Below are 19,150 nucleotides of genomic sequence, written 5' to 3'. Positions count from 1 at the left end.
ATGTCAAAATGAATAAAAAGGATTTGAGATTTATTTCGTAGTGAGAATAAGTCAATTTATTTTTTGGTTAAGATTTTCAAAAAGTCTTATGTTGCTCTAATACAGTTCTAGTTCAGCTGCTCTAATGACTGGAAGGCTGCCATTGCACTGAAAAATGACTCTAATTCTTACAAGGGGTTTCAATGTAAATAAATTTTCCATTATATGCTCAGACATTTTCCATATTACAAGTGGAGTATTAAAATGCTGGATAGAAGGCTTGGATGTTTTGATATAGTTTACAGTGACAAAAAATATATTAGAAGAGGCCAGAGAAGCTGTGTGGAAGCAACTAAAAGGGCCAGGACGTCTACTTAGATAACGTGATATGCATCTAAAATAGAGACAAAAACATGACATTATAGTACCCCGTGTTCTAGTTTATGACCTAGTGTAACGACGAGGCTGAATTATTACAAAGAAGACAGCCTTTAGTAAAAAAGACGGGCTTTTTGGGGTTCTTCTCTCTTTTACTTCACATGCAAAGTGTTTTCAATTTTCTGCATCCTGTATTTGCTGCCATTTTGTCTTGGTACACATTTCAGGTTGGAGTGTATTATATTTAGTACGTTAATTGTGGAGTCAATAGCTATACATTAGAACCACATTTTTTGAGAATTACCAATTTCTTATAAGCTAAATAGTCTCCTAGATTCATATAGATGATTAAGGTACCACCTGCCAACTATCTCTCATTATAGTTTCAAATCCATACTCTTAAAAATAATATATTGCTACCGGTAGCATCTAAACAGCCATAAATAGCTAGTTGAAATCTTGGAGGAAAGAATACGGAGTTGAACTCCAAGTTGAAATGTACTGTTCTGATAACCCATGAGTTCGTTATAGTCATCCCTCGAAAAAACCCAATTAGGTCCTCTTGACATAAGGTATGATTTTTTTCTTTACTTTACCAATGACAAGTGAACTTCAAAATGCGTGAATCTAATATAAGAATATCATACCTAATTACTTCAAACTACAAAATTAGCTGTCCCCAATATCTGCCAACATATTTTTACTAAGATTGTAGTTGATAGCAGATTTGCAATTAGACCATGTCTGTGAACGCAGAGACCTTGAAAAGAATGCCGGTCCAAAAAATATGAACGCATAGAAAAACACGCCTATAACCAAAAAACTACATTACTTCTAAGGTTAAATATTAAACTTCACCTCCTGCTTCCACTACCTTCTAATTCTTAACTTCCCCTTGCAAAATGGTAAAGTTTTAAGAATCATAAATATCATATCTTATCATATAAATATCTTTCCTTTACTGCTGCTTAATTCGAACATTCGTTTATTCGAACATTCGTTTATTCGAACATATTTGTTTATCCCTTATCCGGGTTTGCACTCTAAGAATTTTAAACTTTTTATGGTGGTGTTTTCATAAAATAAACTAAGGGGATTTGAGGACATTTTTGTATTGTTTCAAAACAAATGAGGATTGCTTGAGGAGATTTGAAGGGTGACGGTTTGAGTAAAGAACAAATTACTGCTGTAAAAAATGAAGCAATTTTATGCATTTTGAAAATAAGAAACATGCGATGGTTGTAATATTCACAAATTCAGGAAATTTAAAAAATCTACTTTTGAGAAGTTTTGAGCGGAGACTTTTCAAAATTAGGAAGTTTTGAAGAAGCGTAGCAACCCTGCTTCTGTCGTGTTCGTAATGTAGCATCACTGGGTGAAACATTACGCGACTTTCAAAAAAAGTGATAGAAAACTGTTAGAATCGTCGTACAGATCTCGAAAGCCATAATACCAGGTTGATTTTGTTCGGGATAAATGTTGTTGAATTATGCAATTATCCGTAAATATCTTCACACGATGGACGAATTTTGTTTAGGTTAGAAATTATAATTCTTAACTTACCCGAAATTGTTAAGCTTTTAAGTTTGCTCTCACTTTCATATATCCGTGTAGCTTCACAGCACTCAATTATGTACTGGAAGTTCATAAAGTTATAATCAAATATTACAGAGATAGGTCAATAGCTTTCCTCCAAGTACACTTTTCTCTAAGGATCGAAGATACCATTCTATCAACCAGATAATAGGGAGCATTATTAGGCATGATATACGAGATAAGTTTTAATATAATAACATGTTTAACAATGGAGGCAAAAAGAGCAATCATTACAATTAAAAATAAACGAACTACTTTACATAACTTTCTATAAATAAAAAGAAACTTCATAAAACAGAAACAGGTGGCGAAACAGTTTCAAAAGTTTTTTTTATGTATTTACGTGATTTTAAATGCCTTACTTTTGATATATACGCTAGCCTTGAATATCGTTATTTTTTGTAACGAGACGCAAAAACAGATGAGAACCATGGTCAGATGTGTTATTGTAAAAAAATTCAGTAAAAGGTTTGACAACCTGTTAATAAGAAAAGTCAATTTGGAACAACATAATAAAACATTAGGAATGCTATAAACAGTATGCACTTACGGAAGCACGAGGAATTATTTTAGGTCAACAGGTAAGCCAGAGGTGTATTGGTTTTATAAAAAAATTATTCGCCAGTCCGTTAAAAAATCGAAGAAATAACGTGCAAAAATAAGAGAATCATATACAAAAAGCACCAGAAAATGAGGTAAAATACTGACACTAATTTTTTTTTACTATTTTCAAAAAATAAAAAATAAAAAGGAAAAACACAGTTTGAACTTTAACATAGCAGCACATTTAATAATAAATATACTTGAATCATATAAATCAAAATTAATGATAACGCTACAATGTGTTAAACTACTTCGTGTTTAAGAAGACTTCCTAAATTATGTTAAGGGAAGGCTTTTTTTCCAAATCTAAGTAAAATTTGAAAATTGTAATTGTTTTATTTGCAGAAAATTATGTTTGTAGGAATGTGTATTATGCGAAAATAAAATTAATTGGTTCAACGAACACTTTACCCCCTGCGATGTTAAATTTCCATCAAAACTTCTTCCCTTAAAATAAAATATATACATATTGAGGTTTTATAATTTAAGACTTAGGAGTGGAAAAGCTCAACCTTGAAAAGTCAGTTAGTCGCTATAAATTTGAACTTATTTCGGAATACTCCCTTCATTGTATTTTTCTCAACAACATTTTGTTGATAAGAGATTTTGTAAATCAAAAACTTCATCCGATAAGTCATCATTCAATCCTTATTCGTGCAAAAATCAGACTAACTTCGTCATATTTGTTTAAAAGACGTACCCATTCCTTTTAGCTAATACCGCATTCAATTGTAGTTGTTTAAGCTAATACGGCGTTCAATTGCATTAATTTATTCCAATTGGAGGCGGCGCAATGCTTCTTGATCCCAGTTCATCATGTTGTTTGCAGCTTCAGAATAAGCTGCATGAGTGGAACCATCGAAATTGCCTGCATGTTGATTTCCAGCAGCCAAAGTGTGACTTCGTCCGCCAATAACTGCACCACATTCGGGACATTTTCCAGTTTCAGTTGCGCCCCCACATTCGCCAATAGCATAAAAATGGCCATTAGGACATTTGTACCAATGGCCCTTTCCAAGACCCATCGCTTTTACAATCATTATTCTCTCTTGCTCAGCCAAGCCCTCTAATTCAAATCTTCTCTTGATTTCATCAACACTCGCTTTAATCTCTTTAATCTTTGTTTTCCTTAATTTTTTTCCTTCTTCTATTTCTGCTTTAATTTGCAATAGAACATTTTCTTCATGTTTAGCTAATCTAAGCCATTTTATAGCTCTAGCTTTAGTTGACAGATCTGCCATTTCTTGAGAATCCCTCCATGTTTCAATGTCCTTCTCTTTTTGTTTTAATTGAGTTACACAAACAATAACACTTACATAGACGTGGTTTCTTTCCAAATCTTCGTTTGCATCTTTAACTTGTTGTTCGCTCATCCTTTCAGACATGATAAAGTCTTCAAGCCCCACCATACCTTTTAAGATTTCATCCTTTTCATTTCGCAAACTTTTGTTTTCAAAGACCTCCTTTTTTAATTTCCACAATGCTTCCAGTATCGCAGCCTGATGAAATAAGCCGTTCACCGCTTCGTATCCCAAAGAGGATTTCACTAATCGAGTAGCAAGCACTGATGCATTATTTTGATTATCACGCGGTCTAATATTGCGTTTTAAATTATATGCAAACGTAGTAAAATTTGCATCTTCTTCTAAAGCCATGCTTGAAGCAACGCGGTTCAAAAATCGAAATCTGTCCAAAAACGGAATCTCTTGCACTAGTTTATTGACATCTCGACATTTTTGATAAGCGTTTTCTTTAACGCCCGCTAGGTCAGATCTCCCACTTTCAATAATCTTCTTCTTTATTTCGTTTATATCTTTTAATGAATTCTTCACAATATTTCCATATCTTACACTCTTGCGGATGATGGTTTTGCAGCGTGGACATTCCTTCATCTTTACGTTTCCCCCGTCTCCATTATCCTGTTGCATCCACCTGTCCATTCCATTAACTTCAAAGTAATGTTGACAATCTTCAAGGACAATAAATCGTGCTGATGCTTCATCTTCGTCCCCAAAGAAAATCTCTTTCACTTTCTCTCTATCACAAACGCGACATACATTGGGGCAAATTTCCCCACATAAACCAATGCATAAATGTCCACAGCGTAACCTCTTTTTGCACGGTCTGTTACAAGGCTCCCTGTCACATATTTCACCGCAGCGTTTTGTACATTCCTTGTGCCTACAATGCCATGTACATGCTTCTCTGCACGGTGAGCAAACTTCACCACATTTCTTCTCACACCTGCTGTGAACACACCTGTTTTCACATTGTAACATGCAAGGTGGACAGTTTTTTGTACATGGTTCTTTGCATCCATGAGAGCATACAAGTATTCTTCCGCATTCTTGTGAGCATTTTTTGTGAAGTCGGCCTTGCTTACACTCCCCACATGTTCCAGAACAAATATGACCACAATCTAGCTTAGCTTTGCAGGGAGAATTGCATCTGACAGTTGAAACATCAGAATGACACGTGACATGCACCCTGTGTTGACAAGGTAAAAGCTTTGGAACCTGAGCAAAACATCTTTGTTTCTGACAGTCTTCTTTGCAACTTAATTTGCAAGGATGGCCGCATTCAAGCACCTTATTGCATTTTTCCAAACAACCAAATTGTGTGGGATCTTGTTTGCATAACATTTGTTGAACGTGCCCACATTTTGGTACTATTCTCTTCACTCTAGCAATACATAAACCACAATCTTTCCCATGATGGCACTGCTTTTGACATTGATGACCAAGGTTACACGTTGCCTTGAGGCAACGTTTCTTGCATACGTACTCGACATGCTCTGGATCAACTGGATGACATGCTTTTTCGCAAACATGACCACAATCTAACCTGAATTCACACGGTCGTATACAACCACCTTCAGGAGCTTGCAAAAAATCTGCAGCATTTCCTGCATTTATAATTGTATCGGTATGATTTTGGCAGCATAGCTTCATTGATTTCCCGAAACTTCCGTACATCGTGGCATCATTAATTATCTTTCTCCATAATACACTTTGTTCTTTAAGCAGGTCAAAGTTTCCTATAACAAATAATCCATGTTTCGCTCTTGACAATGCGACACATATGCGATTATCTGTCTTTAGAAATCCAATGCTTCCTTGATCATTGCTTCTTACCAGGCTCAAGAGAATGATGTCATTTTCCTCACCCTGAAAGTTATCAACAGCTGTTATTCTTACACCGTTGAAAACCTCTTTTGGCATGATATGTTTCATTTGAATGAGTTGGCCAGTGTAACCTGTTAAAATTGTAATCTGACTAGGCTGATATCCTTGCTGTAAGAAATAGAAGCATAGCGCTTTTATGAATTCTGCTTCATGTTTATTTGCTTTTGATTTCATGTGCGCTACCTGATTCTCCTTTTCGTGGTGATTGATGAACATAACATTATTACCGACGCCTTTAACACATGGATAGCTCCTCACAGATGCATGATTTCTTAACTTCGGATAGATATGCCGAAGAAGTATGGATATCTCCGGTCGCATTCTGTGTTGTATATCAAGTGTATGACATTCCATTCCATTATCTACCATTCTCTGGAACAACGACACTTCCAAAGAATAGCGAGTGGCTAGCTCATAAACTGCAGGATTCGGTTTTAACTGTTGGTGATCACCGATCAATATCAAATGCTCTATACCACCGCTTAATGCTGTCAACACATGTGCTTCTAAAACTTCAGCAGCCTCCTCGATTATAACCACCTTTGGTTGAATCTTCTGCAGAGCTGTTCGATATCGAGCAGCACAAGTAGTTGTCATGGCAATTACATCGGCTTTTCTCATGGCTATTTCATCTTCTTGCTGTTGAAGTTCATTAACTTGTTGACAGACTTCCTCAAGCTTCTCAGCTTGACGTGAATAATTTTCATACATTTCTTCATACAACTTTTGCAACCAGTATTTGTACAGTCGGCATCTATTATCGAGAGACAGATCCCATGGATTCTCTACATCATTAGCCTCTGCAGATGACATTGGCTCATAACTTCGCAATAAACGTTGTATGCGATTTTTCTTTTCCTGACGTGATGGTTGAACAACTGTAAAGCCGTCACTGTCCACCAAAATATTCTTCTCCCTTTCTTCTTGGACTTCATGTTCGATTTGTTTTTTAACATTCAAAACTTGATACTCGTTAGTATCAGCAACCCATCTTTCCACCAGAACTTCTCCTTCACCTTCAACATCCACTCCATTCTCGTCGACTTCGTCATCGTTAACTTCATTATCACCAGGATTATTTTTTTTAGGATCAGCTGCGCTCGCAACTGCAACTTCATTTTTTGCATCGCCAATGTTTTCAGCTATTTTAAACGCAGTGATGTTGTCAATCGGTATTTTTATGATGTCAAGAAATATATCAAAAACAGATATCTTTAAGCCCCAACAATGTGCATCAAAGGTTACAAATGCTTCTTGATGTTCTTCCTTCATAATAAATAGCAATTTTTTTAAATGGACTAAGTTACCTGATTGCAACAGGTTTTGACAAGCCCTTATGTTTCCTGTGTCCCTTTCTATAGCAGCTATAAGATTATCCCTTTCTTCTAAGGATTGTGCTTTTGCTCTTCTAAGGAATTTGAAATCATCAGGTTCGTTTCTTTGGCGACGACTAGTTCCCTTTAGACGGGTTAGTGCCTCTCGAAGTGAATATTTTTTCATTTCCTCACTCGCTCGCCCACCTACACGTACAACATCAGTGTGTCCGAACTCAATGATGCCACTAAGAAATTGGTCCAAAGCATGATTTGTATAACATACAACCAACATTGGAGCTTTCTGGTCTAAGTTCCAAGCCTGTGAGTTTTGTAACAAAGCATCCGCAATTCTGATACCAACATGTGTTTTTCCAGTACCAGGTGGACCTTGGATAACTACAAACTCTTTAGTGAGCGCATGTTTGAATGCATTTAACTGTGATTGGTTCAGATCAGTAAGATCGTATGTTGGCCAAAAGCGATCATTGAGTATACGAACAGAATCTGCGACCAATTGTTTAGTCTTCAAAGAACTTCTCAAATTATACCTTGGAGCAAGAACATCCCGACGCTGAAGATAAGCAGGAGGTTTGACATCAGAGGTACATTCGACTATGTATCTCTGCATTGGAATTTCTTCTCCATCAAACTCTTTCATTCCATTTAATACGTGTTTATATGCTTCAAAATATACCGAGCTCTCCACCATTTCCATCAATTCTCCTTTTGCAAAATAATTTTGTGTTTCAAGTCCACCAACAAATCTTAAATCAACCAATCCCTTCCTAAGATTTTCTGGACTTCGATCAGCAACAGTGGCGAAAATTATCGTTTGGAATTGATCTTTACTCAGGCATACTAAAGATCCAAAAATTAGCCGTTTTGAGTGTTGCCAAGGTATACCTTTAGTATAGGTTGTGTCAAAACTGACACGATGAATGATGCCACTTTTTGTACAGAGAGGAAACAAAACTTGAACTCTGTTGTAAACATTCAGCGCGTGCTTTCTATTTTTCCGTGGAATTTCTTCAATTATTTCCTGCACACCTTCACGGAGTGGACACACCAGATCTTCTCGCAATAGTCGAAATTGAACATCCAAATACTCCTCACCATTAGAGTAACCTCCGCGTGATTTGATTGGCCGAAGGTAAGGCTTTTCTTCACGGTAAATATCGTTTATATCAGGAATAGTCGGGATGTCCCTAAAATTGTCAGGTGGAGGCTCGTTTGTAAATTGCTCACGAGGTGGCTTCTTGACCGGCGCTTGTGTTTTCTGGATCAATTCCCTTCTCGCTCTTGTAAGTGTGTTGACCTGTCGAAGAAAATAGAATGGTCCTTACATAGGTTTGAGTAATTTGATCATCCGTGAAATTTTTCTGTTAGAACACCACATTTAATATTAAGAACTGTCATATATTGTCTTAGGAGGCCCTAAAGTATCATCTAGCTATTACAACGAATTAAACATCGACAGAGGGGCAAGAAAGCTGTCTAAAAATGCGAAAATGGTTGCTATGGCCGTTGCTATGCACTCATATTTGCAGTTGGCTGGAAAAAGTGACAGAGTGCGCAATAAAAAACTAAATTTGTCATGAGCACTACTTGCCACGGTATTCTAAGATGAATTTGCTGTCAGCAAACAGCTAAATGACTATTCTTTAAATTAATTTTGTAACAAAGTAATTAAACCAGTGTTGAGGATAACAAAAAATACAAAACGTAACTAGAGCGTGAAAATTAGTACAAACACATATTACGATATTCTGATCAAAAGTCACGTGATTGACGCCAGCCGTTTTTTGCTAGATATATTTTTTTCCCAAAATATGTTATTTATATACTGTTTAAAGGATAATTTAATACTGATTCATGAAACTGACCAACCTCGTCCCCAGGACCTCTTTTCGCTTTTTTCGAAAAGAGGTCCTGGGGACGAGGTTGGAAACTGACTAAATTTCAAATTTATCTTAAAATTGAACAATCAAGTAAATATGTTTTTATTTATAACAGCACTGCATGCATTGTCTTGATTCATCGGAAGAATTAGGGGCTGTTCTTATGGGAAATATTTCCTCGGTTAGCGGGCGAAATATTTCAGCATGATATAATTTTTACTTTCTGTTCATATGGTATGGGCGAGAAGACTTTTACTCGGATGAGAAAATACCATTTGATAAGTTTCTATTGTTTACTGTGATAAGAATATATTGTTTATTTTTGAAAATTATGCCAAATCGACATAAATTTATCTCGCCTACCGAGGAAACTTCTGTTCATATGGGAGAATGCATTATCCGCTTACCTAGATCTCGATCATGCGCACCCGAGATCTCGGTAGGCGGGTAAATGTTTTTTTCTAATACAGTGGATTCTCCATAACTCAAAACCCTTTAACTCGAACCGCTCCTTAACTCGAACGAATTTGTAGGCACCGTGAAAATTTCCTAATAAACTCTCATAATCAACTCTCCACTACTCAAATCTCCATAACTCGAACAATCTGAAAATTGAAGAATTTCAGAGTTTTTTTCTAATTCGAATATTTTCTACGTGTATTTGGCCCCTTAGATCATTTGAACGAAGTCATTCGAACGCGCCGTTCGAATGTCAAGTGGTGTGTTTACAAATATTCTTATTTTGAAGTTCTCATTCTCATAAATAAAATGGCGTCTGTGGAAAATTTGCCAAATTTCCAAACTTTCCATTACTCGAACCGCTCCATAACTCGAACAATTTCTGATTTCCCGTGAGAGTTCGAGTTATGGAGAGTTCACTGGATTAACGCAACTAAATTTTGTTAAGAGTTTGTTGACAGCCTGAGACCTCGACTTGATATCATGCTGAACCGGTTCCCGAGGAAATATCTCCCATATGAACAGCCCCTAAGAAAGAACAGAGTTCCAATTCGAATTCGAATTCTAACTTCGTTTCTTTAGTTTTGAAAGTGATGTTTGTGCGGATTAGAAGAAAGAAGGAAAAAGAATTTTTGTTGTTTAGTATGTGTTCGGCTACAGTTTATATAATAATATATCTTTATGTTTAGAATAAAGATTAGAAATTCGAAAGAAAGATTAGAAAGCTAAATGATGATAAATTTATAGTTAAATCTAATCATGAGCAACTATGAGTTGGTGATACAGATAGGAGTATTGTTTTATTTGTCAGAACCCTTGAAACAAGCAAGGTATAGGAATAAAATAGTAGATTTATCAGGTTCAGGGGACAATTTGCCTAGAATGTTCCAAAGTCATCAGTTTAAAGTGAATGGAGACAGTAAAGCCAGTTCAGGCAAGTACACAGACAATTTATAGATACAAAGAATATCGGAAATTTTGTGCAATAAATTAGGATACACGAGTTAGTTTTTGTTGAAAGAAATTTGTATCAAACATTAGGCATATATTTGAAAGCATTCAGGGAGATTCAAACTCTTACAAGAAACTTCAAAAGCTTATGCGAACAATTTACCAGTGCAGAAGGTTCATATTAGGAGCTGTTAGATCAAGAAACATTTTTCACAATACATTGCATTGAATCAGTCAATGTCTGTTTAATTTGTGGTTCTGAAGACGAAGCTTCAAGTTTACATCAAGTTCAAACATTCAGCAATAGCGGCAAGATTAAAGCTATGGCAGTAGCATCAACAGACTATGTCAAATTAAGCGGATGATATTTGTTTCTACTGATAGAAATTATCACTTAAAGTGCGTGTTAGGTTTAAAAACCGCTATCAGTACGATATTGGTTTTTAAACAAACATGTAATAACAAAATTGAAGATAAGAACAGAAACTTCGTGTCTCCATTGAAAACTTTTTTGTGCTTGTCATAAAAGGGTTTTTGTTAATTTCATTACGACTGCTGTAAATAAAACGTTAGACAACAACAATAACAATATACGGAAAAAGTTAATTTTGGCAGGAACTTAATTTGGCGGATTTTTGGCAAAACCGCGAAATCCGTCAAAATTAGTTCCCGCCAAAATTAGTTACCCTAAGCACATCCGTTTGTTCATTCTTAACAGGGAATGTTTTACAGCGAGTACGATAAAACATTCTGTGTTGAGAATGAATAAACAATACACCTTTCCCGAGACTTATTCTTTTGATGTGCCGCAACTTTTTCTGTTGAGTTTTATGACAAACGGACAACAGATTTGAATTCCTTATCAAAAATGTCGTAGAAAATTTCGAAACAATGCAGCAAGTAAACAACCTGCTATTCTAATTTAAAGATTTGTGGCATGTCCAACCTCTTTTTGAAAACGAGGAGGGACTTGGTAACTTGAGCATTAAGAAGACTTTAACTGTGATATATATCTCCTCAAAATAGCACTTTCTGTTGGCGTATTAAGTTAAACTTTTACACATAAATTAAACAAACTATGCTGAATTCAAATATGGTATTCATATTTTACGAGTTTAAAAAAAGTACGACTCATGGTCTCGGGAAAGGTGTATATAACAATAACAACGTTTAATTGCCCGTGACTTTTGCCCGTTATATTAATTTACATCATTACATACGAAAATACATTTTCCGTAGTTCAAAACTTGTCAAGGCGAATTAAAAAAACAGTAGCAAAATTCTTAGCTAATGAAATTATTTCATTTTATCACGTGATTTGCTCTTGTCAATTAAAAAAAGTAAACAAAGCTTTTATAAAATACAGAACATTTTTAAAAAGGATGTTTTTTAGGCGCATTTAAAGAAAATTCTAGCATATACAATTGTCTTTGCCGGTCACAGACGGACAGACACAGTTTTAGTATTAATGTAAGAGATGAAACAGATCATTTAACAACCAATTACAAAGGCTGGAATAAGCGGAGTAAACATCTCATTTATTTTTTTAACGATTTAGGGGCTGTGTTTACATGAGAAGCAAGCCAGCAGATCTCTGTCCTTTCAACCGAGATTTCGTTAAGATGGGAGGAAATTCTGCCCAACGTTATGAAAAAAGTTTATTGTGGCTTTTAGCATTGCTTCAACAAAAAAGGACTTTCATGGATTACATTTGTTTTGAAAATCTTTGTTGTGCTCAGCTTTTGAGACAGTAGAACGTTATAATGAGCTTATTTTTCCTACCGAAAGTAGTGCAGCAAGGAACGGTATCATTATAGTGTAGTGGGTCACAAACTATTAGTTGCTGCTTTGTTGAACACGCGGTACAAAAACCTTATTTTTACCAAAATCATTGTATAATTTAAAAAACTTCCCCAATTAAACATGGTTTCATCACATCCGTAGGCAATTAAGACATTTGACATAGAAAATTTAAAAAAATGGTATAACAACCTTTTGGACAAGATCTCTTTCTCCAATCAAATTGCCACTGATAAACGCTGCCAGTTCATCTAACGGCATATCCATGCAACGCGAAGGGAAATTCTTGAAATACACATCAATTAATGTTAGCAACGAATTTGCTATCGTTATGTTCTTCTCCATTGTGCAAGTTAATCCCCATATTATAAGACTTCTTTTTAAACCTGATGTCATGTATTGACAACCATGAAGGAGAGATAAAATTGAGATTTGGTTTTGACTACGTCGAACTTCACAGACTTTCGAATATATTACAAGAAGTTCAAAGTTCCAGTCGTCTTTTAGTACTGGACTGTTGAGTAGCTGCAATAGCATATCTTTGGATGCAGCCATTCTGACCAAAAGTTCGTCGTTATCGTCCAGCTGATTCCATGCTTTCAACAAACCGAAGCCGATTGTCCTTTGTCCTCTGTTCGCATTATTGGCTAAAATATAAAATATAAATGATGGCAATGTTAGTTTGTGATTACTTACTTACAAAGACTCTGCTCTTTCGTCATTTATAACTTTTCTTCGAGGAATTTCGGTAATTCATTTCAGTAATTCTTTTCCTTTAACTAAAAAACCAGCTTAAGGGTAAAAAGTTAGAACAGGCACTGCCACGGGTAGAAAGACAACCAGGCAGACGGAAGTAGCGTAATAATAAGTCCCGTGGAAAAAATCATTTGTAGATACTGAATAAACGAAATAAACGTAAAGATTATTGCATCTAAATGTTTGTTCTTTCAATCAAGCGGGAAAAAAATAGCATTGACTAAGCAATCAACAAGAAACTGATTCGATTTGAAAACTAGCACCGTTCGGATAAAAAGCTGGACTTTCATTGCGTAAAGAAAAATTAAAAATGTAGCTATAATAAAATGTCTCTTGGGGGGGGGGGAGGTTGGCTTATTCCGGCAGGGGCAGTTATTCGGCAGGGGGCGGTTGTTCCGTCATTTACGGTAAAGACAAAAGAAAAAAAATATATATGTACACAATATGCCGTGTTACGGTTAATTTTTAAAGGAAACATTTTAATTTTGATCAACTAGATTCCTTTTTCAGGCAAAATTGCTCCAATTGCTTGTTTAATAGCGTTTGTTACTTGTTATAAAATTCACATGTTATTATATTTTTTTTTTAGTTGTATTTCTTTTCTGTATTGACATTTGTTGAATCTGACGTATATGACAGCAATGCCATTCATTATTGACTGTTGCGTAGGTAGAAGTGTTTACATAAAATACAATAGGTGTTTTCTTTCAGTAATTTTTAACCTAACTATTACCATGGAAAATATAAATAGAAATAGATTCCTCTTTCTATCTCCATGGTATTATTAGGTGCATAAAAATGATAGCCGGGGCGAATTTTATTCTGTTTAACAGAAACATTTTCAACATTTTTTTGTTTGTAAACACATTAAAACTGTTAGAATAATTCGATGAATGCGCAGGTGTAGTTGCCATTTTTGCTACTGCCAGCTGGGATGGAGTAATTACATGGAGAGATTTTGTTCTGTTTAAAACAGAATTGCGCGAAACATTTCTTTAACAAAAAAACTGACACTTGTGAAGTTTTTTGAAGGGTTTAGAAGATGTCTATTTCTACTTTTTAAGTTTATAAATAACTTAAAACACTTTTAAAGGTCATTCTGGAGACGTTTATTAAGCGGAAAAAACAGACCAGAATTAGATTGAGAGGGTATACTACTAGACGTGTTTTACACGTTTTATAAACGACTTTTTACCGGCTGAGAAGTTTCTTAATTGCGTTTTTTTTTTCTAAAGTTTCTTGTGTGATTTAATAATGAAGATGTAACGAGTCTACAACTACATCATCATTTTAAGTTTTTGCGTTCTTAATGCGCGTATCACCCTTTTTTTTTTGCGATAGTTATTGTAGTAAAAAGTAAAGGGAAAATTAAAAACGTAAGAAAAGAGGGGGTGGACAAAACTGTGGCTACAGGTCAAACTAAAAGGTTTTTATAATCCTTGAAAGCCCAACTTTTACTCATTCTATCTATATACTTATAACATCCCGAAGAACTTCTTCCAAATTATAAGCTTATTCGTGTCCTATTTATCCATATCGAATGTAAATGTTCTGAAAAAACGTGAAAAAGTCGCTTGTCACAATAATTTTGTAAGCTCTGATTGGTAAAGGTTCATACGACTTGTTGTAGAATTTGAACATGTTCCAACTTTTTTTTGTCGTATACGATTTGTCGCTGGTACAGTTGTAAGATTTTAGTTGTTTACACGATACGATTTGTCGCATACTTAAAATCGTGTACGATAAATCGTACCGTGAATCCGGCCCTTCATTAATTACATAGTTGACATACATCACAGAATTTATGGTTACAAACTTTTTTTGAACATTCTTAACTTTTGACAAATATTAGCCTAATATATTCTTAGCTAGACTGTAGTATAAAAACGAAATGTAACGGACGCGTTACGTTGTTGCTTTTGGACGGATAAAGACGTTCAGTTTGTTTGCATAGATAAATTTCGCGTGACGTTTTTTGTTCACTTTTCAGTGGTAGCTCTTTCGTTCTGGCATTTGCGTGGCAGGAAAATAGATGCTAGGGTTTGGTGAAGATAGCTAGGTCTTTTCATGTGGATTTCTTCTCACGGAAACATCATTGAGGTTTTAAACTATTATCGAGTATAGATTGATTCCTTCTGATTTATTTAAAAGTTAAAAATTGCCTTTATGTGACGAAATAGACTGGAAATAAATTTTTTCCCCTTATCTTTTTTTCATGTCATACAGATGTCAGAGCCGAAAGAGCTTACCGTTGAAAATGTTAATAAAGGAATTCATCTATAAGAAATTGAATTTCTAATCAAATTCGGGATAATCGTGACCATTTTCAGATCTACATAAAAAGCCGGGCATGTTTATATTTTTAGGATATTCTTTATTGTGTAATAAGATTGTAGTATGCTATCACCTTTTGTTAAAAACACTGTCAAGGGTAAAAACAGATTAGGTTTTTGTTATATAAAAACATTTAAAAAAAACATTGAGCCTGTGAACGGCTGTAAACACAAACAAAATACGAGCAAAGGTTAAAATTTTCTTCTAAAAGACACAAAAGAATGGAGAAATATAATTCAAAACAGAATCGTTTCATGTGATTTTCTAAACCTGTTCATATATGGTAAAGGTAGGTCAGGAGACAAAATTTTCATGCGCATGCAACACTGCTCCATTGCATACGCATAACAAAATCCTTTAACTTTTGCAACGCGACCACAAATTCGGAGCCGCGCTTATTGATAGTCCCGCCTCTCGATACGCAAAGAGACAACAAGTCCTGAGATCAAGGTTGTTAAGAAACAAAACAAAACAAAACAACTGGATAGTATAAAAAAACCGCTTGGCATATATAAAATCCTGGGCCATGTAAAGTCAGCGAAATTATTATCCGGAAGTTGGCGTCACAAGCGCGAAGGATTTTATATACATTCAGTTAACAAGATGGCAACTGTGACAAAGCTTCTTTCCTAGGTTCCCTAGTTAACTTTATAGTCAAATGTCTTGCAAACAAATTCAAACAAGTATAAAATAATATTATTTTCGTAATAAGTTCATGTTCCTCATACAATACTTAGTTGACTTTTGATTATTTTTTTTCCAAGTGGAATGTAATTTTTAAAGGGGCTACGAAACGATTTAAAAACCTTGTTCCCCGCTATTTTCGAAAAGTGGCGAGTAATAAGCAGACCGCTCAAGAGGTCAAGGCGCATGAAATGTTACACACTTTAGAATCACATAGACGTCTGGACATGTTTATGAATAATTAATTTTTTTATGATATTTTATATTTTTTTTTGTATTTTCTAAGAAAAGAAAATTTTTTCTTCGGTACTCTTTTTGGCGGTAAAATAAACAACGGTCAGTAAAATATATTAAATATCAATAAATCGAAAGTTTGTTTTGACTAGATTTTAAAGTCATTGTTGTTGCTTAGACTAGCTTTTATGTATAAATGTATAATAAACTGTTTCTATGCAAAATGTCTAAGGATAGCTAGAGCTAGCTAGTTTAAAAGGTTTGAAGTTTATTCTATTCGAAAGTTTGAGTTAAAAGCAAGGTTACTTATCTTACCTTAGTAATAAATCATGGATATTCAATATAAGTAGGAAAGTTTTCTGTCATTTTCAGTTATATTTGAATGCCAAATATAATATAAGTTGTTGTTTTTTTGTCCTCAGTGTTCATAAACTTTTCCACCATTTCCGACCCCAGAGCTTTTTTAGATAAACTTTCGAAGTTTCATTCTCAAAGAGCTCTGGGGACGAGAATGCTTTTCCACCGCAATCAGCTCGACTTTCGTATAACTCACTAAGGTCAAAAACCAACACCCGTTTCGTAGCCCTTTATAAGAACAGCATAGAAACAAATTCAAAACAACTCAGGCGCTGAAGTTAAATTTCATCGTTCTTATAAAAACATGTGTTGTGTTTGACTAAGAGCATTGTTGAAATATCCAAACTCGTCAATGGCTTTTTTCTTTCTTAAAGTCAAAATCAAAAAACCAAAAATAGTCGTGGTAACGAGGTTGTAAGAACGAATGAAGAAAGTTGTGTGGCTTTTTTCTGAGTTCCAATTTTTATATATTAAAAACATATGTTACTATACTATAATTTACTTACCTCCACGACCACCTCCACGACCACCTCCACGACCACCTCCTCTGCCACCGCGCCCTCCACCACGCCCTCCTCTACCACCGCCTCCTCTGCCACCACCTCCTCTTCCTCTCCGATTATAGGATCTTTCAACAAAAAATGGACTTGAAAAATCCATAACTTTTATATGATCATCATTTTATTTTTTTTATTTTTTTTTCGTGTTTTCGAGTCTTCGTAAAACTTTGATCGTGTTTTCTTGTCTGGACAAAATAAAACTGTCTTTGCCCGTTGCGCTATTTTATAAATAAAACATTCTTGAGATGATTGGTTAAAAATTTCACTTGTATTGTTTTTAAAGAATGTTTTCCTAGAATTATAAATTATAGATTGCTTTAAGTAAGATCAAGGAGAATTTAATTTTTAATCAACAACTTTGTTGGCGGAATTATTTTTATGTTTTATCAATTCCGTTTCCATAGAGATTTACTTGATGAATTGTTCGTATAAAAATTCCCCTAAGTCTGACTATGATGAGTCATGGAGGTTTTTGTATATGTTCTTTTGTGGTTTTGTAAAGGTTTTTTTACCACCATGGTCACATAAAAAAACATATTTGTTGAACAGCAAAATTGCAGTAATGCAAAATAAATTGCAGAGTAGCTAATTAAAAATACTTAATAATGTAGATTTATATGGATTTATTCATATTGAATTCACGTGACAAAAAATGCTACTTCAGGTTATGACCTCCTTTTCTATACCAACTTTGTTTCCATTACCATTTACTACGAAAATTCAAATCTTTTCAATACATCGAATAAGACTTGATCTGTGCAGGGGCGGATCTAGGATTTTTTTCTGGTTAGGCAAAATTTCATAGATTTTTTGGCAAAGTAATGTCAAGGGTTGTTGTGTTGTACGAGGTAAATCGGCCGTTTTGTGTTTTTGCTGTAAAAGGAACTAAAATTTTCCCAAAAGTAAGGTTTTTAGTTATTAAGAATCCTTCTAGATTAGAAACGAAAGTTTCTTTATAGCCAAACAAATAACAGTAACCCCCGTAGTTTTACCACTTTATCCTTGTTAAAACATGCGGATGGAAAATGCGTCTGGTTAGCAAATTCGATTTGAAACAGGGTTAGCGTTTCCATAATTTCTTTGAATCACATATTGGTATTAAGTATCTTAGCATCTTTTTTCGTTTTGCGCAAATAATACGAGTACAAGTAATAAGTTGGGGATTTGCTTCATTTCAAAACATGCAATAAGTCTAATAACTAACAATACAACAAAAAATTACATTACAAGACAATTTTAGGAATAGATAGTCAACAGTAGTGCAACGTAGAAATATTGTTTGGAAAATTATAGTCTGTGGTAACAACCTGCAAATGCACAAAGAAAACCAGCATATAAAAGAATGAAAGATTTCCAGTTAGACTTACAGTGTAAGATCGCAACATATAATAAACGTGTACAAAAAGTATATAGTAATCACCTCTTCATGAAGTTAATACAGTTTAGCATTAGGGTTACTGGTGTAGTTTTGCACCAATTTCTATTAAGCATTAATTTTAATGCTATGAAATTCCCACAAGAGAAAGGCAGTTTATTAAGCCAGAAAAGAGTTAGAAATTAGAAAAATAACATCAAAACATTTAAGATGTCTCATATTATTTACCCTTACATGTCCCTGTCAACTATGTTTAAAAAATATTTTAATACTGTAAAATCTTTAAGAAAGTTTTAGTAACTATAAGCCAATTATGAAGATTCTCATATAAAAAGCAACATATATACAAATCCTACTCATATCCATAAGTTGACATGACATTTTGTTAGTTTACAGTCTGTAACAGAACGTTTTTTAACATGCAATTCTTGTTTCGATCTGTATATGTTTTACGTGAAAATCATTTCTATGATTTACTTGAATATTCACAAGTTATTTTGATTGATTTTTTTCACCAACTTTGTGGATTATACCAGATATATATCCATTGTTTACAGTTTTCCAATATTATAAGGATTCAGAACAAATCTTCTGTGTTATTTACTTGAATATTCATCATAGGTACCAGGGTGACATCAAAATACAAATTATTTTGATTGATTTTTTTCACCTTCTTAGTTCCTCT

General features: G+C 34.5%; 1 protein-coding gene across 2 annotated transcripts; it reads right to left on the bottom strand.

Moving 5' to 3' along the window:
- Positions 1–2,125: 2,125 nt before the first annotated feature.
- On the bottom strand, positions 2,126–17,310 carry LOC130612254 (NFX1-type zinc finger-containing protein 1-like). Of its 2 annotated transcripts, none has more exons than XM_057433559.1 (3): positions 17,037–17,310; positions 12,358–12,812; positions 2,126–8,372 (listed from the first exon to the last, which is right to left on the bottom strand). In XM_057433559.1, the coding sequence occupies exons 1-3, from the start codon at positions 17,188–17,190 to the stop codon at positions 3,327–3,329; spliced, it is 5,655 nt and encodes a 1,884-aa protein (XP_057289542.1). In that variant the 5' UTR covers positions 17,191–17,310; the 3' UTR covers positions 2,126–3,326. The 2 variants fall into 2 exon arrangements, with proteins under 2 accessions (XP_057289542.1, XP_057289543.1); XM_057433560.1 differs by having other exon boundaries at positions 17,049–17,310.
- Positions 17,311–19,150: the final 1,840 nt, after the last annotated feature.

The sequence above is a fragment of the Hydractinia symbiolongicarpus genome, chromosome 10 (assembly GCF_029227915.1).
Source record: "Hydractinia symbiolongicarpus strain clone_291-10 chromosome 10, HSymV2.1, whole genome shotgun sequence".
NCBI lineage: Eukaryota > Metazoa > Cnidaria > Hydrozoa > Anthoathecata > Hydractiniidae > Hydractinia > Hydractinia symbiolongicarpus.
The sequence above is the reverse complement of the archived record's forward strand: the minus strand, read 5'-3'. Positions and strand labels throughout refer to the sequence as shown.

Coding starts and splice junctions, on each gene's coding strand:
- LOC130612254 (XM_057433559.1), bottom strand. CDS start 17,190: ATGGATTTTTCAAGTCCATTTTTTGTTGAAAGATCCTATAATCGGAGA. Junction 12,813..17,036: donor TCGTGGAGGTGGTCGTGGAG/GTAAGTAAATTA, acceptor TTTATATTTTAG/CCAATAATGCGAACAGAGGA. Junction 8,373..12,357: donor AAAGAGATCTTGTCCAAAAG/GTTGTTATACCA, acceptor TTTCTTCGACAG/GTCAACACACTTACAAGAGC.